Source organism: Equus przewalskii, chromosome 19 (assembly GCF_037783145.1).
Source record: "Equus przewalskii isolate Varuska chromosome 19, EquPr2, whole genome shotgun sequence".
In the NCBI taxonomy this organism is placed as follows: domain Eukaryota; kingdom Metazoa; phylum Chordata; class Mammalia; order Perissodactyla; family Equidae; genus Equus; species Equus przewalskii.
This window is the reverse complement of record NC_091849.1, coordinates 6,670,489-6,697,212: the sequence shown is the minus strand read 5'-3', so window position 1 is coordinate 6,697,212 and position 26,724 is coordinate 6,670,489. Positions and strand designations below refer to the sequence as shown.

The following is a 26,724-nucleotide window of genomic DNA, read 5'->3' as shown; positions in this document are numbered from 1 at the left end:
CCGCGATGGTTTACTTTCCTGCTCTTCCTGCCACTTCCCACCTGTCTCAGTTGCTCGGAGGTACTGCTCACACAGATTCCCAGCTTTCAAGTTTCTGCACTTGATACTTCGAGAACATCAAATGATTCATCTTTCAGATTCATTTTTCTCTTTAAAAAAATGACCATGTTCAGTGAGTTATTTCAAGAGAAAAGTTCCCCAATTTTGTGATTTTTCTTTAAATTTTGTTTCTCAAAAGAACAGAAGCTGAGGGCTAGACCATGGAAGACAGACCGTAGATAGTTGCAGTTCATTGTGATAATCACTCCACTTGTCTGCATGAACTCAAGAAGATAAATGGTCAGCATGTCCTGATGGCTCAGCATGTTACAGAGAATCATTTATCAAAACATCTATCCCCAGGCAAACAGGACTATTTCTGTATTATTCAACTTACCGAGACGAGTCAATGATTTTTTTCTCTCTTTCTGTACATATTTATCTGTAGGTAATGCACACTTAGACACGCCTGTATATCTTCCTGCCTGAGTATCTTTGCGTGATACTCACATATGACGAGTGCACCTGTCTATATTCAGGAGACACGTGTATGGATATCATTACATGGATGAGTTTATAAGTAAGAGCAAATATGCAGTAAAGCTCAGGGCTTATCGTTTCTGTGTGATGCAGTTACCTGCATTACACAGCCCCAAGCAAGATCCTTAAGCAGGAAGACTATTTCACAAAGTGTTTCTGATTGATCACTTGGGGAAACTAGGGAAGAGAGAATGAATGGATCAGGGTAAAAATAGCACAGCTATTGAGAAATGAATATCTCAAAACCTACATTCATATTGAATTGTAAATTAAGGATAGAGAATGGTTTCTCTGCACACATGCAGGAGGAACTTACTTTCCTAAATTATTTTTCAGAGAGTTCAGGCAGAGCAAACAACAACCACAAAGATGATGGTTGTAATAATAACAACAACAACTCATATCTAACACGTGGCGCTTACCGCGTCTGCCATAGTTCTCAATGCAGTACAAATGCTGACTCACCCCACCGTCTCCATACCCTCCTCAATATTCCACAGTGTCCACCTTTTACAGGTGAGGAAACCCATGGTGAGGTCAGTGTTCTTCAAGCTTTGAATCATAAAATCAATTTACTGAGTTTGAAAAATACATATATAATTTGGCTTTTATATAACTGATTAAAATAATTTATGCAGACACATTTATAAAGAACAAAAATTAAGAAAAGAATTAGCAAATACCAAATTAATTTGAGACATTTAGACTATCAGCATCAAAGTCAACACCTGGAGCAGCCCTGAAGAGAAAGATCCCCAGGCCTTAGATGCCTTTCCCAATTCATGGGCCACAGATATAAGAGAGAAAGGGATTTCTCATTTAGTGTCCAGATTTCTAAGATTTGGAGCCTTTTCCTTTATGACCCCAGAGGATATACGCCCACAACCAGCTAAAACTCATATTGTTTTAGCAATATTTGAGGAAATCTTGGGGTTCTAACATTATGTCACACACAGGGATGCGGCCCTGTATTTCTCCCTTCACTGTGGCTCTGTCTAAAGTGATGCTGTATGGCCCTGGCCCCCAAGGGCAAATGGGGGCTCATGTAGCTGAGGCCCTTGAACCACTCTAGATTTTCCTTGACTATTCCCCTTCCTTGCAATCCCTCCAACCACCACCCCAGTCCAAAGTTATAGCCTCACCCACAGCTCTGTTGGTCCCCCGGTCTTTCCATGGTGCTAGTAGTGAAGAGCCCTCCTCCAGCCCAGCTCATTAGTCCTGCTCAGGGATTGACGGATCTATCCACAGAATTCCTCTGCAGAGCACATTCCCTGTTTCTGGGCATGAACACCTTCTTCATGTCCCCCGGTGTGTCTCTGCTCTCCCATGGTCTGGGCCATCAGACTCTGGAGGATTCCATAGGCTCCTAAGGATCTCAGTCTCCCAGTCTGTACAATAAGACAGTTGGACACACTGACTTCTAAGTCCTTTCTAATTCTGACATGCTGTGCCTCAGTAGCCCTTGAAAACAGTCAAGTCCCTTTTCTCTCTTTTGAGGACACACATGGTGGTCTCCATTTATCTCCCTGATGCTTTCCCAGAAAAGTGCTGGCCCAGGATTTCGTGAACAACATTTGCAGGAAGCTCTTAATCTTGTATCTGTCTTGCTTGAGAAAGCAAACATGTGAAAAAGCAAGCACAGTGGTCAGAAATGGCATCTTGGAGGATGTAGTATGAAATACAGTATACAGTAGTAGAAAGAGCATGGACTGGAGAATCAGATACACCTGGGTTCAAATCTCATCTCTGCCCAACAGAGCTGTGTGATCTTGGAAAAGCTGCCTCGTTTATTTAACCCTCCATTTTTCTTAACTATAAGTGTGTCAAATAGTATCTGCCTCAAGGGATTATCATACATATAAACCCTGCATATAATCCCCTCCTGAGGCTTACATGGGTGAAATATGTGAGGCACCCTAGAGAAGCCTAAATCCCCCAACCCTGATTGACCTCATTCAACCACTGGAGTGGCTTGGCCATAAAGCTTAGAAAGACCTCTGAGCATGGGCTGCAGAGGAAAAGAAGAACATCTGAGTGCTATCATCCTGAACGCACACAGGCAAATGGGATGTTTAAAGGCTAGCCCCATTATCAGGATGATTAGGGTATTAGCAACAAACGAGTAGCAGAAAGGTGCGAGGGCCGTTGGGACCCAATATGGTGGTTGAAACGGGATTACGAATAACAGAGCATGTGGTTACTCAAAGTCAGTTGGCTGCAGGCAGGGTTATGTGCCAGATCTTGGGCCTGGAAACAAGGTCTATTCCAAGGGAGTTGGTAGGAACTAATTAGAGTGTCAGGACCCCAGCATAAGCAGGTGGGGATTCAGATGGGAGCCTAGTCCCTGGAGGGAACTAGAGGGCCAAAAAGTGAGCAGGGAAGATCAGTCACATCAATGAGGGTACCTTAGAGGCTTGGGGACAAGCTGGAGTTCAGCTGACTTGTGGCTGGCGGGGCTCACTGAGCTCCACCACACCCTGGACAGACCAGGTCTGCTGGGCGGCCAGTGGATGCATCCATGTGGAAGGAACTATGACCCAAGGGATGGTCGCTGGCAGGCTCTGACAGAGCCTCATGCAGGGGCCTCATCTGGAATCAGCCAACCAGGCCCTTCAGTCTTCTAACAACCATCAACTGAGAGAAAAAGTGTGTGACTCTGGCAGGGGTTCTCACTGCTTCCTGATTGACGTGGGAAACTGGATCAGCCTCTCCGAAGAGTAAAACTTTTCCTCTCTTTTCCACCTTTTCAGTGAAATCCCGCCCAACTCCACTGTGCAATGGGAAGAAGCGTCTCGGCCTTGGGTGTCTGGCCGTCGGAAGCTGATAGCCAGCATGACCAGTGACTCCCTGAGACACGTGTACGGCGAGCTGGATTTGCAGATCCAAAGAAGACCTGCTGAGTAAACACACAGGGCCTGAGATGGACCTGGACACTTTGCCTCTTGTAGTCTTGGCTCAGAAAATTCTACTGCAAAAATAGTCAGCTCCTGCTTTAGCTTAGGTGTGAAGACCCAGAAAGGACTGGATAGGACCCCAGAGTAGGGACACCGTGTATTTCAAAGACACACTTTTCCAAACCCAGGCTATTCAGTGTGGAACTTAGTTTTTAATCGCTTTACCTTTCAAAGGATTCTGAGCATTACCTTTAATTAAGCTCTAATTAAGTTCTCTTGGCACATAAGAGTAAAAGTTATCATTTATCATCACATATGGCTGCAGCTCCAAATATCAGAGGACTTCCCTTAGCAAGAGGATTCGCTCGATACCTGGTCTCATGTAAAACAAGACTTCTGATCCCCCACCCAGCCTTTTGGGGGTAACATACTCCCCAACAGGAGGGAAGCACATGATTTGGGCCCTAAATTCTGTTCCCCTTACTTGGAATCAGCTTCTACCCTCCATGTCAGAATATGTTTCTCAGGAATTGAGTACAACATCATCTTTCTTCTTGGCAAAGCCGGGGAAAGGTCTTTCATCTCGCACCTGCAGCAAAGTGACTGCCTGCCAAATTTCACAGAATTACCTTGTGAGGAGATGTGGCCCCATATTAACAAATTGCATTTGTGGGAAACTTAATCACCTTAGAGGAGATAAGAAAGCAGATGCGATAATCAGATCTATTAAATAATGTAATTTTATGGTGCCTTTTATAAGAGGGGTCGCACTGTGGCCTGATCCGCAGGAACCAATCTCCCTTACTTTAACCCTTTCTGGCCTGCAGTATTAGAAAGTCACGAGGCTGAGTTTGGGACAGGAATGAGGAATTAGTCTCTTTAATTAGTGATTATACTCCACCTGTCTCTCTGGGATCATCTCATTCACACAACGATGCAAGCCCAGGTACATTTTTAGAGACAAAATAACCCCAACGCTTGAGAGAAGCTGGCAGATTAGTGGCCAGATGTGTGGAAGGATGGGCAGCCACTAATTCTCTCTTGTCCTTCACACAGCCCGTGCTGAGACCTGAGCTCAGCACTCAGGCGCTGCCTTACAAATGGCCAATCCTCCAGCCAACCCAATGACAGAGGACGCTGACATCATTTGTATTGTACTCCAAGGTTCCAACAGACAAGGCTACCCTGATATTTATTTGCAAGGCTGATTTATGGTCAAAATTACCCGCTGATATGCCTAGGGTGTGATTTAGGTCAGTAAATTGTGATTCTTAGCAAAAAAAAAATGAACAGTGGGAAGGAAGTCGGGGGAAAAGCCAGATTGGAATTCTCTGATCTATGTAACCACATTTCTATGCCTCTGAGACTGTTCCTCAGCCTTCGGCACCAGGAACCCAGGAGGGTTAGCTGGGCCCTCTGTAGGTACATCATACCTAACGCTGTTAAGTAATCTCCCAGCATTTGCCAAGCCTTCCAATGCTCAATTTTAAAATAAGATGCATTTTGCTAGACTGTTAAACTGGCTTAACATAGTGTATTCTTATCAACTAGAATGTAATCAAGGCTTAAAATAAAGTTAATCTGATTGTATTTTCATCTGTACAGAACTGAACGCTTTTAATTTTCAATACAACATACTACTAACTGCAATTGCTCAAGAAACCACCCTTCTTAGCTGTAGATAACCCACCCTGGATAGGAAAATAGCATTTTCACTTTAAAGAAAACGACTCTAATAGTTACTGGTGTCCCGTTCGCTTTCCTCACTGCTCTCTCTACATTTTATTAATGACATTCACCAAAGGAGGAAGTCTACATATTTAGTTCAAAAACTAGCTTCTAGAAACTGCAAAATCTCTGTAGATAATTTTTCATTAATGATTATATTCATGAATTCATGAATCACTATAGTGAATCAGTAGACAAACCAGCATGAATACCTGTTATAAGGAGCAGCTTTTGTGGTCTTAGAACAGAGATGGAAAATACCTGGCAAATTGTGCAGGAGATCCTATGTTAATGACAGACATCACTGAACAATTGCAGTTCAGATAGGGCCTCAGAATCCTTCTCAACACAGTACTCCAGGCAGCTATTACCAACTGATGAAGTTGGCACTTAAAATAAAACCTACTCATCATGCTTACCTTAGAACCAGCCCATCCCCTTCCCTAGCTAGGATTCCACACTGTGTAATAATGCTGTGACTCTAAAAATCTTATTTTAGCAAAGGAAACAAGCAATGGATCTCAGATAGCAGCAGAGACTCTGAGTTCTGGTTTCTGCCTGTGCTAGTCCTCTATGCTTATGAACAAATCCGTATTTGTGTTTATAGCTTCAATGACTAAAGAGCGGGAACAATATTTATATTTCCACGAGGTTTTTATGGAGGATTTATCATGCAAACTTTAGCAGCCACACATGCAAAATTGTAGATAGATCGATAGGAGCAAGATTGTATGAATATATATATGCATAGTCATGCATCACTTAACAATGGGGATACAGTCTGAGAAATACATAGTTAGATACTTCCATCATGCAAACATCATCATATGCACTTACACAAACCTAGATGGTATAGCCTACTACACACCTAGTCTATATGGTACTAATCTTATGCAACCACCATCATATATGTGGTCCATGGCTAACCGAAACATTGACATGCAGTGCATGACTGTGTGTTTTTTCAAATAATTTCACTTCACCAACCCTGTAAAAGAAGTAAATATTATTTACAACCTGTTGATGAAGAACGCAAAAAGGCCTAAGAAGACATGCATCGTGGCGAATCAAGCTGGCGAGCCAACCTCTGACTTACTGCGCTCTTTTAACCTCTTGCTGTCTTCCAGAGTTTTAAGAATGCTGAATTACACCCAACTTCAAAACCCTTCAAAGAGCTAGGGTATAACAACAAATAAAAATATGCATAAAACAAATTTATAATAGGAACATGGGGGGAAATGGAGTTTGTGCTAGACCCACTGGCAATTAAAAGTCACAAAATTCCAGGCATAAGGACACCATTTATGAATATCCTTCCAATGTTATTATAAAGTTAATATATAGTCGGCCAATCCAAGCATCCATCCATTCGTCTTTTCTACTATCCAGCCAGCCAACCAGCCTTCCAGCCACCTATCAATCCTTTATTCCAACCATCCATTCAACCACCCATCCATTCATTCATTAATGTATGCAAGCATGAATTCAACAAGCATTTATTGATCATTAGGCATCATGCTAGAGCCTGGGGATTCAAAGATGAAAAGCCCATGATTTCTACCCAGAAAGAGTTCACAAGCCAGATATATAACTAGATAAAGTACATGGGGTCAGTATGTTAATAGAAGTATGTTCAGAGTACCATGGGAGTAAAGAGAAAAAGATGTCTGTGAAAGCTCCCCCTGATAGCTCCAAGAAAAATGGAGAAAAGATTTAAATTGAATCTTAAAAAAATGAATAGGCGATAAGTTGGAGATCACTCGGCAGAGAAGAGCTCATGGAACAGTCTAGGAGAGAGAAAGGGCACAGCCCTTCTGGGGAACTGCAATTGGCTTGGCCTGGCCAGATGGTGACTATCCAGCAAGGAGAGGCAGGGCTCTCCATATTCACCATAATGACTCATGAGATCATTCATGAAGAAATATCCACAGAGATTTTAGCCACAGAAGTGGAGGTATGGGTCAGAGTTGGAGCACTTCCAGGAACGAGAATTTGTTCCTTCTAGGCTGTGTTATGGAGAAAGGTTAATAGAGGCTGCTAATAAAAAACTGGATACAGAACTAAAAACTATGGGCGGGTCAAGGAAGGACAAGGCCAAGAGAGAATGGGATGGAATGCCTAAGTCAGGTCATCGAGGAAAGTATAAGATTGGGAGTATGGCTACAGTTGGGTTCAGGGATGGGAAATGAGATGTACCAGGGCCCAAGTGGATAAAGTGAGAGAGATAGCATGTCAAGGGGAGCTTTCCATTTCAAAAACTGATACATGTGTGTGACAGACACATTCCTAGAAGCTAAAATTTTGGCAGCCAAGTAATTACCATGGGCAGGGACTCCTGAAGACCCCAGATCTTGTTCCTAGGGCCATTCTCACTTTTGTCTTAAAGGAAAAGCTCTCCAACTCAGTACCCAAGAGAGCCAGTTGCTTCCAGAGGCACTCCTTCCCACTTTGGGACAAGATTTTCCTTCTGTTTTCAGCACCTCAACTCATTTAGACTCAGTTTTACCTTTATAAGTCTCAATAGAAGAATGAAAACAAGACAACAACAACATCCTTTGAGTGTGTCTGTCAGAAATCACTCTATAAATACAAACATATAAATAAATGAGAAGAAAAAAAAGCACCTCAGTGGTGGCAAGAAAAGCAACTAGGAAATTGTGCTCACCTAAATTGCCAGGAATCACAGTGAGCATTTTCCAGCTCCAAAGGCAACGGACATTTGTAAAAGATGCTTGGTATGCTTGCTGCTGATACAATTCATGAACTCCCATTAATTTTCACACTAATCGTTGTTCTAGGACTTAAGTAATTATCTAAGCAATGTATCACCAGCCTTGAAACTAATTCAAACATGGGGGTCCTAATGAGTATTTCTTGTTAATAAAAGTGAGTGCCTATAACACAAAGATGGTTCTTTCCTCGTCTTTCTTGTTTCAGCAAGTTTAGACAGTGGGAAAGTATAACATGAAAAAAAATTTACAATCAGAATTTATTATCTTAAGGTGGTAGATTATAAATAACTATGAAATCACTGTCATTCCTCCCCTTGAGAAGTGGGGTCCACCTTCCCTTGATTCTCGGCAGACTCTATGAGTTCTTTGACCAATAGAATGTAGTAGAAATAATGCTACTAGTTCTCAGGCTCGAGCTTTGGGAGACTGGCCACTTCCACTTCTTGTCTCTTGAAATCCTCTTGGAAGTCCTGAGCTTCTATGTAAAAGTTTAACTACATTGAGACTGTCATCCTGGAGAAGCTACAGGTAGATGTTCTGGTCAATCATCCTAGCTGAGCTCAGCCTTCCAACTACCTCCATCAAGGCACCAGACATGATAATGAAGCCATCTTGGGCCCTCCAGACCAGTCCATCCAGCTGAGTACCACTAGGTGATCTCAGTCAATGCAACTTAGAGCAGAAGAATCACTCTGCCAAGACTTGGCCAAATTCCTGATCCACCAAATCATGAGATATGATAAAATGGTTATTGTTTTAAGCCGCTAGGTTTGAGGTCATCTGTAACGCAGCAAGACATAACCAGACCACTTAGCCCAACAATCTCAGAAAGGAGAGCAATTTACTAATTAGTGCTCTACTGGCTTTAAGGCAACGCTCAGTGTTTTTGAACTTCATCTTTCCTTTCTGAAAAGTATATAATGATACATAGCTTTTTGTTTTTCAACAGCTTCCATATATTTGAAGAGGCCTAATGCGTGCTCCCAAGTCTATTAGTTCAAATATAGCCAATTTCTTTCACTCTTCCTCTTATGCTATGGTTTTCTGGGTACTTCACCACCTTCATCTCCATCAAGATTTGGTTAGATGCCATTAGGGATAACTTGCAGATGAGAGACAGGGTACAATGGTGAAGGATGACACTGCTCTCTCACAAAGACTTAGAAAAGAGAGCCATTTCATTGAGAGCCTCAAGGAGGCGTCACATCCTCTACCACCCTTATGAACGCAGCTTCCCCATGAGCCGAAGTGCTGGGGAGTAGTCAAACAGTCTGCTCATGCACCTACATGCCAATTTTTCTCCGAGGACGTTAAAAAATGCCTTGATTTGCTCACAAGTCTATGCTGATTTAGCTCTGTGTGAAACAAAATAGAATAAAGTAATTTATTTTTACATTAGTTATACTTAAACTCAAAATTTGCAGCCACTGTTACAGGTAAGCCCAATAATGGCCTGAAACCTGGAGTTAAAGATGAGTCAGAAACTAGCCAACTGGTGGCAGTGACCCGAGAACAGTCTTGCCTTCTAGAAACGTGTCCTCAGAACTCACCAGTGGTCATCAAGAGTAGCTCTCCTCCTGTCCAGCCTCTCATTCACAAGGGTCTTTATGCCATAGCTAGGCCCCACGCTCTTGTGCAGAACCTTTTATCAAAGCACCATCCAAAGCCCACAGAAGGCCCACATCCAGGTGACTCCCAAGGTCCCTGACAGAACACACTGAGAGTTGTCTGTTGGGTGATGCTCAATGCTCTTGCCTGTGCTCATCAGCACTGCATAGCCCTGAGAAAGTGGAAGAGCATCTGATGTGCCATTCTTTCCCCTTTCCTCAGAAGACAGAATCTTAAACTTAGTAGAGCATGCCCTATGCTTTCATACCATAATGACATCTTTATTCTCCTACTTTTAATGATTTTTTATCATTTGCTTATCCTTTACTGTTTCTGGGGCTGGTTTCTTGAGGCTAATATCATCCAGATTTCAAATTTGGACAGCTGTATCTTCCAAAGACTTTCAAGTGACAAGTTTACACCCATACCAAGTATTTCTCTGCCCAAACCAGGCCAGCCCAGGTTGAAGTGCCCGTGGTATTGGCCTGCTGCTGCTAAACTTGCCTTTTTGTGCATTGCTTTCCTTACAGACACAAGGCCGAGCTCATGAGAATTATTCTTTTGTCTTGGCTATAACCATGAATTCAAAAAATATGACTCTAATAAAGGAATCTGCCTTTTATGCTGGTCATTAAAAGAAATACTAGGTGTCTTCAATAATATCCCAATTAGTTTTATCAAATATACAATGCTAAAAACCCATATAGATCAACAAAATGTTATTGCTGACATAAAATTGAAAAATAGGTATAATACAGGAAAACCTCTCTCTATGATGAAAAACAGTAGGCTTCAGTGATATCTTCACTAGCAATGTTAAGCAGAAAATGAAGGCCATTATCTGGGAAATTTAAGCCAAAAGCAAGCCTGAGCTCACCTAAATAAGCTAAATATTGAAAATAATATACAAGCATTCTTCTTCAACCATTTCTTTTCTTTAATCCTAGTTATCTACTAAAAAATCTAATTTAAGGGCAGCCATGGAATCTATGTATTCTAACTAGTGCTTAATGTTTTGTCCCATTAGAGATATGTAAAATAATGAAGCACTGGCTGTATATCACCTTTCGAAAATTCACACTTTAGATAATTACGTATCCAAAAAATTACCTTCACTGTTATTATCTTTTGTATTAGTATTATTTCTAACAAAATCTGCCACTAAAATCCCATGGCATGTTCGGTCTTGTGCTGAATTGAGAAGCAGCAGAGTCCTGCCAAAATAGTGAGATAAGAGATTGGTCTTGGGCGCTGCTGCTAGGAGTGTGAATTGGTGCAACTTCTTTGGAAAACTATTTGGCAAAATCTACTAAATCTGAATACGTGCTGTGACCCAGTAATTCCACTCCTAGGTATATTTCCTTTCACCGAAAGGTAAGAGTGCTCAAGAATGTTCACACATTCAAAATAACCAAAAAATATTCAGCAATCCAGCGTGGCTTAGCTAAGTGCTCTGGCTCAAGATTTCTCACAAGGCTACAATCAAGTCTAGCAGGGCTCTGGTCTCATCTGAAGACTCAACTGGGAGGGGCTCTGCTTTCAAGCTCATTCATGGGTTCCTCACAGACTGGTGGACTAAGGGCCTCAGTTCTTTCTTGGCTATTGGCTGGAGGCCTCTCTCAGTTCATTGTCATACTGGCCTCTCCATTGGGCAGCTCACAACTTGACATTTGCCTTTCATCACAATGAAAAAGCAAAAGAGCAAGATAGAAGCCAAAACTTTTTGGAAGCTAACCTCAGAAGTGATATCCCATCATTTTTGTCATATTCTGTTAAAAGTGTGTCACTGGGTCCAGACCACAGTCAAGGGGAGGGAATTACACAGGGCATGAATATTAGGAGGCAGGCACCATTGGGGGCTATCTTAGTTATACCTCAATAAAGTTTATGTTAACAAATTATTCTCAGAATTGCTGAGATGAAGCCACAGGGTCTGGCTATAGAAGATTCTTTTATTTCGTGTTGTCCTCCTTCTTTGGCTTAAGAAGGTGTCCATGAATATTTCCAGAGTTCTAATTCAGTTTCCTGGGGCTTTTTCCTCCTTAACAGAAGACATCAAGCTTTGGGATTTACTTCTTGACAGACCACCATCTGACTAGACCTAAATGAGCCTCTTTGACCTGCTAGTCTATTTCTTTAGCTAAGAAGGCAATATCTGGAAGCCAGGGAGAGAGGAGTTGCTGTTTTCACTTCAGTATCGAGATTATAGATACCGCTTAGAAAACAACCTGGAAAACCAATACCCTTCTCTATTAATATTTGGGCCACCTCAATTGGCATTGATCGCATTGTAGATAAAAATCAGTAAAAATAGCAGAGATTGAATGGCAGACCATATGTTAACAGAGGGGAAAATAGTGCCCCTTAAGCATAAAATTGATTATCTCTTTCAATCTCTGTTGTGCCTTGGCATGGCTTCCCTGACAATTTCTACCAAATGTTTAAAGAAGTTGTAGTATCTGGCTGACCCATCACGATTATTTCCTTTGCCAAAAATGACTAACAATTTCAAATGATTAAAATAGATCCCGTTTAGGCAAGCATCCACTTTTCAACTTATAAAAGGAGCTCTGTGGTTCTGGTGCATACATCACTATGTACCTAGTGCAGAATAGTCTGTCAATAAGCATGACTGAATGAATGAATGGTCATAATGGCCACCTAATGGAGAAGGGAATTAGTGTTACTCTCTCTGGTACTCACAGTTCAGGCTGCTCCTGTTGTCTTGGTTACTCCTATTCAAACACTTCCGTGCCACTAAAATCCCAAAACACTTTGTCTCCAGGCAGTTTGTTTCCTTTCTACCATTCCACCTCGTACAATTGACCCAAGCATTAAAGCCTAAATAGTATGAAAGAGAACAGGGGTCAAGATGAGATAAAAACAAGAACTCTGCCATTGAACACAGCTCCTTTAAACACAGCTCATTGTCTATCTGCTCCTCCCTGGAAATGAAACCTCCTGAAGCATTCTAACCTGAATTATCTTAACCAAGTTTTCCCGGAAACATAGCTACCATTTTCCCATGCACAGGCACTGTCAAGAAAGTAATCAGAGTCAGAGATAGCCCTTTTCTCTCTTCATACTACTGCCAAAGTGATTTTAAACAACTTTATAGAAAACATCAGTTGCTCTAAGCTCCTTCTGTTGCTAAGATTGGGAATCGGGATGAGGCTGGGTTTCGGGAATTTAGACATGAAGATCACATAAGGGAGAGAAGTTGACCTTTCATTTTCCATCTCAAAGTTAGGCATTGTGTGCCGACCTCCCCACAAATACAATTTCCCACAAACAACCACTCCAGACAGTGAATCCGCAGCCTGGAGATGCCTAACCAGTGGCTGGGCGCCCAGCCCATTTGTTGGGAATGTTTTGGTAAGACTTGCTGAACTAGGCAAGAGGATGGAATCTACTCCTGGTGAAGATGCTGTGAAGAATATTGAAATACAGCAAAGGATTTAAAATTTTACGTAAACTTAATTGATAAAGTAATGGCAGGGTTTGAGAGGACTGTCTCCAGTTTTGAAAGAATTTCTACTGTGGGTAAAATAGTATCAAACAGCTTTGCATGCCGCTGAGAAATCGATCATGAGAACAAGAGTCAACAGATGCAGCAAACTTCATTGTTGTCTTATCTTAAGAAATTGCCACGGTCATCCCAACCTTCAGCAAACACCACCCTGACCAGCCAGCAGCCATCAACATCGAGGTGAGGCCCTCCACTAGCAAAAAGAATCATTGAAGGCTCAGATGATGGTTAGAATTTTTTAGCAAGAAAGTATTTTTTAATTAAGGCATGTACATTGGTTTTTTTAAACATTATGCTATTGCACACTTAATAGACTACACTGTAGTATTAAACATAGCTTTTATATACACTGGTAAACGAAAAAATTTGTGTGACTCACTTTATTGTGATATTTACTTTATTGCAGTGGTTTGGAAGCAAACCTGCAATATCTCTGAGGTACGCCTGTAGGCTTCTTATTGAATCACCTGTGCCAGCCTTAACTAACCATTTCATAAAGCCATCTAGATAAGATTAGCTAATTCATATGATTTGTCTCATTCAACATTTTCCACATCATCTTTTTAGTGCTTTACATGTGGTAAGTTCTCAATTAAATGTAAGTTGAATTTAATTTCATCTTTATTTATTGAAGAGGTTCACAATCCATGTGGAAAAGACCACTTAAACTCTCCTCCTTTACACCAAACTAAAAAACCTGACTTCTTAGTTCTATTTCTCTGTATTCCTCCCAAATGCCATGGACTCACTGAGAAAGAAAACTATTTAAGGTCAGATTATCATGATGTCACAAAATGACAGGGCCCAGGAAATATAAGAGGAAGGCTGAAGGCAGTCCAAGGTTCCAGTGATGTGTGCAGAACAGAGACCCCACTGCAGCCCCCACACAGGCAGGTTAACCAGGAAGCTAAGAAAGCTTATGCTTCAGGACCCTACACTTGCACAGTACTCTTCCAATGCCCTGGGGGGTCCTGGCATTGTTTTCACATGGTCATAAATATTTTTAAAATTTGCAAAAGGAGGATATTTTAGCCATAATCAGTTAAGTTAGCAATTTTCCCTCTGCCACACTTCCCTTTGTATCAGGTAGCATTAGATTATCCACAGGCCTTGGGGGATCCATACGGAGAATGAGAAACTGAGAATAGATTCACTTCATATTTAGTTGGATACATTCATGTGGTTCACTGTCTCCCTTGTGTGCAGGGAAGTTATTGATAGTTGACTGAACATGAGAATGATTTCCAGGAATACTGGAATCTCTTACTCACAAAGATGCAGGGAACAGAAATCTACCGTGGCATGAATGTGACTCTGAGGGCTCCTCACTGGAAGTATGTGGGAGAAACAAGGTTTAAAATGTAGAGAGCTAGAAGCTGGTCTGTGTAAACCTATAAACTAAGGGTTTAGTTCTTATCAATACCAAGTGATAACGAGAGAACTCTTCTGTCTGGTGTATGCTAAATAATACAGCATATGTAATTTTAAACAAAACAGATGTTTCTTTTTTTATGAGAATAATGTAAAATAGAATTTTGAAAATTCTTGAGTTTATAGCACACAAGCAATTATATCAGCGTATAGACTCACATGTTTTATGCATCCCAAAGTATCAGATCACATCTTAGCAGATTGATGCACCTAATCCTAGTAAAGTCTGATAGTTCCAGATGAAATATTATGAAAATTCCCACTAATACAGTGAAATAGGCTGGAGAAACAAATGTTCCAGTGACAAACTCCTACACATACTCACCAGTAAGTCAAGGGTGTGTCATAACAGTAATTTGACTACACAAGTTTACAACTAGGAGTAACATAAGAGAAATTTTAAAATGCATTCAAATTGCTCTTGTTCATGCCTTACTACCAGATAAATTTTGAGATATTTTCAGAATTCTAGGTCACACTAAAATTCAAAGGTGACTGGAAGGAAGTAGGAGCCAAAATGTAAACTAAAATAAGAAGGCTTGTAAAAGTTTCAAAATGTAAAAATCTCCTTCAAGAATTTCTTCCTGCCCTGCTATTTCCCTTGCTTCTTCATACCATCATTTCTTCTGGAATAATTCAAGCAAAATACCATTAAGCAGAGCCAAGTGACTGGGGGATGGGGGGCAGACAGCAGCCAAGGCTGAGGTGTTGGAGCCCAGGCAGGATGAAGAGGGGGCCCATCTGAGGGATAGCATAGGCTATCAGAGGCTTATAGGGTGAGGAACAGGTTCCCATGGGGTGGGATGATGGCAGCAGCCTGGGCAAGGGTATCAGAGCCCAAGCAGGATGAGGAGGGGTCTTTACAGGAGGGTGGCATCAGCCCAGCACAGACTGTTGAAGCCAGAACAAGGGAAGAAGGTGTCCATGTGATGGGAGGGTGGTGAGAGCAGCCTGGCACAGGCCAGTGGAGCCCATGCTAGGTAGGATGGTGGCATGATGCATGGACTTGTCAAAGTCTCAATCAAGTAAAGGTGGCATCCCCATTGGAGAGTGTGGGAGTGGTAGCCCAGGGCAGGGCAGGACAGCCCAAGCTAGGTGAGGAAAGTGTCTTTATGGTTGATGGAAGCCAGCCCTGGTGACAGGTGATTGGTAAGTAAATATATTGCAAATAGTTACAAATATGAAAAAGGGAAAAACTAGAATGACCTCTGTCATGTTGAATTGGAACTGGAAGTATAGGTGTGAACCCACGGTTTTCCATATATATACAGATAAATATAGAAATAAATATAAATATGTGCATTGTGTGTGTATATACATACCCATATTCCCTCATTCTGTCTACTGCTATTGACACGTGGATTATCTTGTGGCAGAAAGTGAGGGAATGCTCAAAGAATGGTAGGGATATGTAAATAAGACAAAAGTCAGCTGGAGAGGATAACTACTGACTAAAGCCAGCACAATTTTATCATCAAAATAAAATAATATTAACAGATTATAACCCATCAAATAAGCAATAAGCTCTTGCTAATATAAATACATTAAAAAACAAACAGAAGTGTTTACCTTACACCAACAAACGTAAAAGAAATTCTTGAAGTAAAAAATGACCATTTAGCAACCATCATAGTTAATTTAGTCAGGAAACATCAATAGATACTGAAACTAGTGAGTAAAACTTTGATAACAAATGGGATATTCAAATAGTCTTCAAAAATTTCCCCACAAAACATGTATTAAATACAAAAGGAAAAAAGTAACTTAACAGTGGAGAAATCTAGCAACGTCACCTTAAGCAAGTGGTCGATGCTAACATCACCAATAAAGAAACAAGTTGCAATCATGTGCCACCTAACAGAATGCAATGAGACAAAAACAGCACCACTCCCGCCAAAGAAGGACAACCTGAATACAATCATGAAGGAAGACCAGAAGGACCGAACTTAAGGAACACTTTACAAAATAGTAGGCTTGTAATCTTCAAAAGTGTCCAGGTCATGAAAGACAAGGAGAAATTGAGGAAATGCTCCAAGTGGAGGCACGCTAGCGACATGATCCTTTTGCCATAAAGGACCTTATTGGGACCATTGTTGAAATTTGAATGGGACCTTAAAATTAGATGACAATGATATCTCAATATTAATTTTCTGATATTGATGCTTCCGTTGCAGTTACACAGATGAATGCCTTGTTTGAAAGACATGCACTCTACAGTCTGCAGGCAGCGATGGGGTATCATGTGAGCAGGTTATACTGAAATGGTTGAGAGGGAAAGTTTTTGTATTGTACTTTCAACTTTTCTTTAAGTTGGAAATTATGGCAAAGGAACAAGAAAAATGTCATAAAAACTCATGTTATTATAATTGATACTAAAACCTATGATAGTCAATATTAGGAATATTAGGGAAGGAATCAGGATAGTGAAGAAAATATAGACAATAAACATGACAAGAGACGAAATAAAGAATATTATGAGAACCAGTAGACTCTCAACTAGGAAACAAAAATTTTAAATTAAAGATAAATAAAAATCAGAAGGAAGACGTTAGTAACAGTTAATAATACACACAATTTTACAGTCAGCAGAGCATGTACAAAACCGGTGGCAGCTCATTTAATGAATTTATTTCAATTTGTACTGTGATCTTTCCAAATGACCTGTTATAATGCGAAATAATTTCATTAGTCATTCTTTAGCAAAAGGCCATTTGATTTTTTAAATCATGGATTCCAAAAATGTTAACAGAGAATCAATCAGAATAGACAATGAATTTTAAAAGATTTTTCTTAAACAGACATTTTGATAATAAAAGTTAAATTTCCAAAATATTCTGAGATCTGGGGTAGCCAATTCAAGACTAAAATTTTTGTTATTGTTTTGACATTGTTTTGTTCACTTTGTTGGTGAATTGTTTTCAGCAAGACAAACATTGCTTAAATCAGACGGATTTGCAGACTAGACGAATATATTAAAATCTCTCAAAAGTCATAAAGGTTCCACAAAGTACAACAAGGATCCATTTTCTTGGATTATGTTTAATAAAATTAAAATGCATAGAACCAATATATTAAAAAACAGATAAGAAAGAACATATTTTGAGGTGCCATAAGAGTAGTTGTAGTTACTGCATTTTTTACATGAAGGAAGTTTTCTCTTACACAGGTCATGCTGAAAAATACATTCTTCAGATAACAGAAATGTGATTGGAATTGTCAAGCTAATTGCTAAATTTTATCCACTTTTCATGACCACTAGGAAAGATGTGAATAAGAAAAACTAAGTGACTAATTTATCCAAAATATTTTGCAAAGAATTGATTGAAGTAATGGGGATATGTGTACAAAATTAAGCCATAAATTAAAACTACTCTGTTATTATAGAGACTACAATATATGTGGCAAATGCTGATTGTCTGGGTGTTATTCCGCATGCATATTCTAATATGATATGCTATGAATGATCTTTGATATCATTGCTAACTGCCAACCATCTGTCTGTGAATTTAATAAGTAAACTGAAACAAGATCTGGAGGATTCTAATTTGCCACTCAACAACATTTGTGATCTGTCAGCAATGAAACTATCATGAATGGTGAGAACAAAAGACTCCAAGTTCTTCTTCAAAACATTGGTTAAAGGACTTCAATTCCTGATCGTGATGGAAGAGTGGTACCAGACTAGCTCTTCACCTAGATAAAATTTAGGAAACAAGTGTTTCGAGATGTTCAATGTCAGGCCATGCAGAACTGTGATCCTTGAAAGAAAGGAATCAATAAAATGAGCCCTATTAACTTTCCAGCTTTCTGTCTGGAAGTCTTTTTCAGGTTTTTAGCGCAGGAAGGTTGAGCTCTAATAAAACACAACAGTTCTACTGAGCTGAGGGTACAAAGACTGAAATTCAAGACTACTGAGGTGTCAAAATTCAGAACACAGTATCAGATTGAAGAGAGCTCTGAAGTGATGGGCTGCAGAAATAAGCATGTAGGTCTTCATAAGTCCTTGACTAAAGAGTAAGCTGTATATGCACAGGCTGAGACTCCACAAGGTCAAGCAAAGACAACAACCAGGAAACAACAACTACTGAGACCTGTAAACTCATCAGTTAACAGAGCTCTCCCAGGGCTAAGAGACAGCTGAAAACCAACAGTCAAGATTCCAGACGAGCAATGCTTAGACATAGAGCTAATTTAGTCCTAAAATAAAGGCTACTCTTGACTCATCCCAAAAAACTTAAAAACTAGGCTTAAAAAGGATCAAGTTGATGCTCAAGTAAATTAGCTCCTGTAAGAACACCTATTAATGCTCTATTAACTTAGACAACAAAATGCAGACGCTCAAAAATACAACATCTAGGGGCTGGCCCAGTGGTGCAGCAGTTAATTGCGCATGTTCCGCTTCTCGGCAGCCCGGGGTTCGCCAGTTCAGATCCTGGGTGCGGACATGGCACCGCTTGGCACGCCATGCTGTGGTAGGCGTCCCACATATAAAGTAGAGGAGGATGGGCATGGATGTTAGCTCAGGGCCACTCTTCCTCAGCAAAAAGAGGAGGATTGGCAGTAGTTAGCTCAGGGCTAATCTTCCTCCAAAAAAAAAATTATATAACGTCTATAAAAATGTAGCAACCAACAGACAATTAAAATATAGCAGACATGCAAGGAAGCAGGAAAATGTGATCCCTAATCAGGAGAAAAATCAGTCAATATAAAAGACCCCAAAATGACAGGATTATAACAGTCAACAAATAAGCAATGACAAGACCATTATAACAGTTAATAGAAATATGGGCACAGATTTCTAGGAAAGCATACAAATAATAAAAGAACAAATAGAGAATCTTAGTGGAGAATTAGAAAATATTGAAAATAACTAAATAGAAATTCTACGACAACAAAACTATAATTAAAACAAAAACAAAATTCACTGGATTTGTTTGACAGTAGGTTAAACAATTGACAGTAGAAACCATTCAAACAAAAGTACACAATGGATAAAAGACTGAAAAATGAACAGAGCCTCAATGACACATGGAGCAATACCAAATGGTCTAAAAGATACATAATTTGAGTACCAAAAAAAAAGCAAGAAGTAGGGGAGAGAAGGAGGACAGAAAATGTTTTTGAAGTGATAGTGATTTAAAATTTTCAATATTTGATTAAAAAAATAAGTTCCTGTAGGATTATTCAAGTTGCTCGACAAATCTCAAGCAAAATAAACAAAAAAACACACCAAGGCAAATTATTTGACTATAGTCAAATAGCAGATAACCAGCGATAAAGAGAAAAAGTGTTAAAAACAGCCCAAAAAAACCCACTTTATATAAAAGGATTTTTAAAAACTCAGCAAAGCAGCAATGGAAGGAACTTCTCCCAACCTGATAAAATTCACATGGAACATAATACTTTATGGTGAAAGACTGAGGTCTCCCCTGTTATGATTGGGAACAAGCTAAGTATAGTCTCTTTCGCTAATTTTATTGAACATTGAAAACGCAGGTCCTAATCAGGGCAGTAAGAAAAAAACAATAATAATAAAAGGCGAAAAGGGGGCTGGCCCACTGGCATAGTGGTTATGTTCTTGTGCTCCACTTTGACAGCCCAGGGTTTGCGAGTTCAGATCCTGGCCACAGACCTAGCACCACTTGTCAAGTCATGCTGAAGTGGCACCCCACATAGAAGAACCAGAAGGACGTACAACTAGGATATACAACTATGTGCTGGGGCTTTGGGGAGAAAAAAAAGGAGGAAGACTGGCAACAGATGTTAGCTCAGGGCCAATCTTTGCCACCAAAAAAAAAAAAAAATTCTCAGCATCTTGAGATATTATTTTAAAAAGGCATAAAGATTAGAAAAAATAAGTAAAATGTCTTTATTTACAGATGACACGATTTCTACCTACAAAATTCCAAGAAATCTTGCAGATTTCTCCAATGAGGTTTCCTCCCCACAGGTTTTCACATTCACAGGTGTCGGCCACCTGAATCCCTCTCTGTTACCTGTCCCCACCTCCTGCCAGAGCCTGAGATCTACAATAGCAGCCAGCCCCAGCCACTGTGGCTGCGTACATGCAAGATGCCAGGCTCAACTCCTGCAACCAACCCCACCACTGTGCATGTGCTCATAGCTAGCCCCTATAGCTGTGCACCTCCACACTACCAGCCTGATTCCTATCACTGGCCTCTACTGCCATCTGTGCATCTCTGGCAAGACCATGCAGCCACAAGAGTGCATGCCAACAACCAGGGTCCCGACAGTTGCTAGTGTGCCCACAGTTGGCCCCAATCCTTCCTGCTACCCCCTTTACACTAAATCTGTGTGTGCAGTTGGCCCCTGTCACTATACTGGCACCAGCAAATGCTCCCTACAGGTGAGCGTATGCACACCACTGTCACTGCATGCTCTGGTCCCTAGACACTGGACCCAGAGGCACTACTGAGGAACCCAACAGTCCTTGTAGCCACTGTGGACCTCCCGCAGCTATCACCCAGGATCACACAGTTGTCAATGTCCTGGACTCCAACAGCCTGAACCAATAAGACATTATGCCCCCTGCACCTGGACCCAGAGCCATCACATACCTCCACACTTGGCACTCTGCACCATTAGACTCAGGATCACAGAACACTCCAGCATGACCCCACTTGCAGGTAAAGATTTTTCCTTACCAAAGTAAGTCCATAAACTCTAGAAGAGGTGAGGGCTTCTTCTAATGTAGAGACACCTATGCAAGGCCACAGGGCTCATGAAGAATCAGGGAAGCATGACACAACCAAAGTAACACAGTAAACTTCCAGTGTCACTGATCCAAAAAAATAGAAATACATGAGTTGCCTGGCAAAGAATTCAAAATAATTGTTCTAAAGATACTCAAGAGCTACTAGAGAATACAGATGAACAATTTAATGAAAACAAGAAAACAATACGAGAACAAAATAAGCAGTTTGACAAATATGTAGAAAACATACAAAAGAACCAAACGGAATTTTGGAACTAAAGAATACAATGACTGAACTAAAGAATTCAATAGAGAGCTTTAACAACAAACTGCACTAAGCAAAAGAAAGAATCTGTGAACTTGAAGACAGATCGTCTGGAAGTATTTAGTCAGAGGAGCAAAAAAGAGAAAAGAATGAAAAAGAGTGAACAAAGGCTACATGACCTACGGGATATTATCAAGAGAAACAATCTATGTATTATTCGAGTCACAGAAAGAGAACGAGGGAGAAAAAAGAAGAAAGTTTATTTAAAGGAGTAATGGCAAAAACTTCCCAAAACTGGGAAGAGATTTGGACATCCAAGCTCATGAATCTCATAGATCCCCAAATAGATTTAATTTAAAGAGCTCTTCTTCAAGGCACATTATAATAAAATTGTCAAAATCAAAGACAAAGAGAATATTAAGCAGCAAGAGAAAAGAAGTTTGTCACTTAATAGGGAACTCCCATAAGGCTATCAGTGGATTTCTTAGCAGAAACCTTAAAAGCAGGGAGAGAGTAGGATGATGTATTCTGAGCACTGAAAGAAAATAACTTCCAACAAGAAAACTTTATCTGGCAAAATTGTCCTTCAGGAATGGAGGAGAGATAAAGATTTTCCCAGACAAACAAAGCTAAGGAAATTCATCATACTAAACCTGCCTTACCAAAAATGCTGAAAGCTGTTCTTCAAGCTAAAATGAAAGGACACTAATTAGTAACATGAAAACATATGAAAATATAAAACACACTGGTAAAGGTAAGTATAAAGTCAATGTCATGTGGCGATGTGTTAATCACTTAACTCTAGGACAAAGATTCAGTAACAGAAGTATTAAAAATAGCTATAGCTACAATAATTTATTAATGATACATAATATAAAAAGATGTAAATCATAACATCAAAAACATAAAATTGGGAGGACAGTAAAAGAATAGAGTTTATACGGAATTGAAGTTAAGTTGTTATCACTTAAGATAGACTATTATGTTTATAAGATGTTTTATGTGAGTCTCAGGGTAACCACAAAGCAAAGACCTATAGCAGACATGCACAAGACAAAGAAAAGGAAATCAAAGTCTAACACTACAGAAAATCATCAATTCACAAAGGAAGACAGCACGAGAAGAAGAAAGGAACAAACGAACTACAAAATATAACCAGAAAACAGTTAATAAGATGGTGTTAGTAGGTCCTTACCTATCAATAGTTCTTTAAATGTAAATGGATTAGATTATATAATCAAAGACACAGAATGGCTGAATAGATGAAAAAAAACAAGACTCAACTATATGGTGCCTCCAAGACTCACTTCAGCATTAAGGACACACATAGGCTTAAAGTGAAGGGATGGAAAAAGACATTACACTCAAAGGAAAATCCAAAGAGAGCAGGGTTAGCTATACTTACGTCAGACAAAATAGACTTTGAGTCAAAAACTGTAACAAAAAACAGAGATGGTCTCCATATAATGATAAAGCAGTCAATTCATCAAGAGGATATAACAATTGTAAATATATATGCACCCAACATCAGAGCACCTAACTATGTTCAGCAAATACTAACAGATCTAAAGGGAGAAATAGAAGACAGAACAATAATATTAGGGGACTCCAGTATCCCACTTTTGACAATGGATAGATCAGCCAGACAGAAAATCAATAAGGAAACATTGGACTTGAATATACTTTAGATTAAATGGACCTAATAGACCTATACAGAACATTCCACCCAACAGCAGCAGGGTATACATTCTTCTCAAGAGCACGTGGAACATTCTCCAGGACAGAGTATATGTTAGGTCACAAAACAAGTCCTAACAAATTTTAAAAGATTGAAGTCATACCAAGTATCTTTTCCAACCCCAATGGTAAGAAACTGGAAATCAGCAACTGGAGGAAAACTGGAAAATTTAAAAATATGTGCAAATTAAACAGCACACTCCTGAACAACCAATGGGTCAAAGAAGAAATCAAAAGGGATAAGAAATAATATCCTGAAACAAATGAAAATGGAAATACAACATACCAAAACTTACGGGATGCAGTAAAAGCAGTTCTAAGAGGGAATTTTATAGCTATATATGCCTACAAATATACTTTCTCTCTAAGATCAGGAATGAGACAAAGGTACCCACTTCTATCACCACTCCTATTCAACATAGTACTGGAAGTCCTAGCCAGAGCAATTAGGCAAGAAAAAGAAATAAAAGGCATCCAAACTGAAAAGGAAGAAGTAAAATTGTTTCTGTTAGCAGATGACATGATCTTGCATATAGGAAATCTTAAAGACTCCATGAAAAAAAACTGTTAGAATAATAAACAAATTCAGTAAAGTTGCAGGATACAAAATCAACATACAAAAATCAGTTGTGTTTCTATACACTAACAACCATCTGAAAAGAACTGAAAAAAGATTCCATTTAAAATAGCATCAAAACCAATAAAATACCTAGGAATAAATTTAACCAAAGAAGTGAGAGATTTATGCACTGAAAATGATAAGACGTTGATGAAAGAAATTGAAGACAACACAAATACATAGAAAGATATCCCATGCTCGTGGATCAAAAGAGTTAACATTGCTAAAATGTCCATTCTACCCCAAGCCATCTATACATTAAGTGCAATGCCTATCAAAATTCCAGTGGCATTTTTCACAGAAATAGAAAACACAATCCTCAAATTCATATGGAATCAAAAAAGATCCCAAATAGCTAAAGCAATTTTGAGAAAGAACAAAGCTGGAGGCATCACACTTCCTGATTTCGAACCATATTATAAAGTTATAGTATTAAAAACAGTATGCTACTGGCATAAAAGCAAACACGTAGACCAATGAAACAGAATACAGAGCCCAGAAATAAACCCATGCATACGCAGTCAACTAATATTTGACAAGGAATCCAAGAATACTCAATGAGGAAAGGATAGTCTCTTCAATAAATGGTGTTGGGAAAACTGGATATTCATATGCAAAAGAATGAAATTGGACCCCTATCTTACACAACTCACAAAAATAAACTTGAAATGGATTAAGGACTTAAAAGTAAGACCTGAAACCATAAAGCTCCTGGAAGAAAACAGAAGAAAAAACTGTCTTGATATTGGCTTGGCAATGATTTTTTGGATATGACACCAAAAGCACAAGCAACAAAAGCAAAAATCAAAAAGTGGGACTACATTAAACTTAAAAGCTTACTCACAGCAAAAGAAACAATCAACAAAATGAAAAGGTAGCCTATGGAATGGGAGAAAATATTGACAAACCATAAATTTGATAAAAGGTTAATATTCAAAATATATAAGGAACTCATACAACACAATAGCAAGAAACAAACTGTCCAATTGAAAAATGGAGAAAGAATCTGAATGGACATTTTTCCATAGAAAATATACAAATCTAGCAAGTACATGAAAAGGTGTTCAACATCACTAATCTTCAGGGAAATGCAAATCAAAGCCACAATGAGATATCATCTCAGATGATAGAAGCTGTTAGAATGCCTATTATCAAAAGACAAGAGATAACAAATGCTGGTGAGGATGTGGAGAAAAGGGAATCCTTGTGCACTGTTTGGTGGAAATGTAAATTGGGACAGCCATTATGGGAAACAGTATGGAGACTCCTCAAAAAATTTAAACTAGAACTACCATATGATGCAGCAATCCCACTTCTGGGTATTTATCTAAAGGAAACGAAATCACTTTCTCATAGAGATATCTCCACCTTCATGGTCATTGCAGCATCATTCGCAGTAGCCAAGGCATGAAAACAACCTAAATGTCCACCAATGATGAACGGATAGAGAAAATGTGGTATATACAATGGAATATTATTCAGCCATAAAAATGAAAGAAAAATTCTGACGTTTGTGACAACATGGATGAAACTCAAGGGCATTATGCTAGGTGAAATAGGTCAGACAAAGACAAATACCGCATGATTTCACTTATTTATGGAACCTAAGAAAGCTAAACTCATAGAAACACAGAATAGAATGGTGGTTGCCAGGGGTTGGTGGGGTGAGGGGTGGGGGGAATGAGGAGATGTTAGTCAAAAGGTACAAATTTCCAGTTAGAAGATGAAAAGTTCTGGAGATATAATGTGCAGCATGGTGACTAGAATTAATAACACTGTACTGTATACTTGACATTTGCTAAGAGACTAGATCTTAAATTTTCTCACCATAACAACAACAACAACAACAACAACAAAATGGTAATTATGTGAGGTGCAGGATGTGTTACCTGACCTTATCTTGGTAAACATTCAAAGTATATGCAGGTATCAATTCATCACATTGTACACCTTAAACTTACACAATGTTATATGTCAATTACATCTCAATAAAGCTGGAAAACAATACACCCAAAAAGACAACTTCTCAGTGACAGTGTATTTAGCACGGGGAGCGTGATACCAACATTCTTATTCTTTTATTTCCTGCGACTTGATGAGCTACTTTGACATTATTTCTGGTTAGTGATGGTTATTAAGATGCTTTGATTTTCTTTCTCACCCTGTGATCCATTTTCCTCACTGGTGACTTTCAATCTATTAATGACAAATCAATTTTATTCGCAAACTGTCAAGGTCAACTTTCACTAATGCTGTAGTCATAGCCACAAAGCATTTGTTAAAGCAGAGCACACTTGAGGAAGAAATTCATTTATTCTTATCTAGTGGCTTGACTGCCCCTTCCCAATGGGGTGGCACAGTTCATTCACTCATTCAGCACATTGCATGAGCACCTCCTGTATACCAGACGCTGCTCTAAATGCTGGGCACACAGCAGTGATGAAAACAGACAAAATCTCTGCCCACTTGGAGCATACATTCTGGTTGAGTGAGACAGATAATAAACAATTTAATTAAATAAAATGTACATTATGTTAGAGGTCAAAGCTACAGAGAAAGATAAAGCAGAGAAGGGAGAAAGGAAAGGTCAGAGCCCAGTGGTGGGGTGAGTGTTGCAACTTTAGATGGAATAGCCAAGGAAGGCCTCAATGAAGAGGTGACCTTTGAGTAAATACATGAAGAAAAAGAGTGTGTGAGCCAAGAAGATCTCTTGGGCAAATGCTTTCCAAGCAAAGGGAACAGAAGAACAAAGTGCTGTGCCGGAGGGTACCTGGCACAAGGAACAGCAAGGAACTCAGCTAGCAGGAGCAGAGTAAGAGGGAGTGTCTGGAAGCTGAGGTCTGAGAGGTAACTATAGATCTGATCCAGAGGGCCTTGGACCCATTCC

General features: G+C 39.6%; 1 protein-coding gene across 1 annotated transcript in view; it reads left to right on the top strand.

Moving 5' to 3' along the window:
* Window positions 1–5,069, top strand: part of F13A1 (coagulation factor XIII A chain) — a 156,080-nt gene extending 151,011 nt beyond the window's left edge. The window contains exon 15 of the mRNA XM_008534975.2: window positions 3,330–5,069. Within this exon, the coding sequence (XP_008533197.2) occupies window positions 3,330–3,483 (154 nt within the window). The 3' untranslated portion in view covers window positions 3,484–5,069. The remainder of the gene's footprint in view (window positions 1–3,329) is intronic.
* The last annotated feature ends 21,655 nt before the right edge of the window (window positions 5,070–26,724 follow it).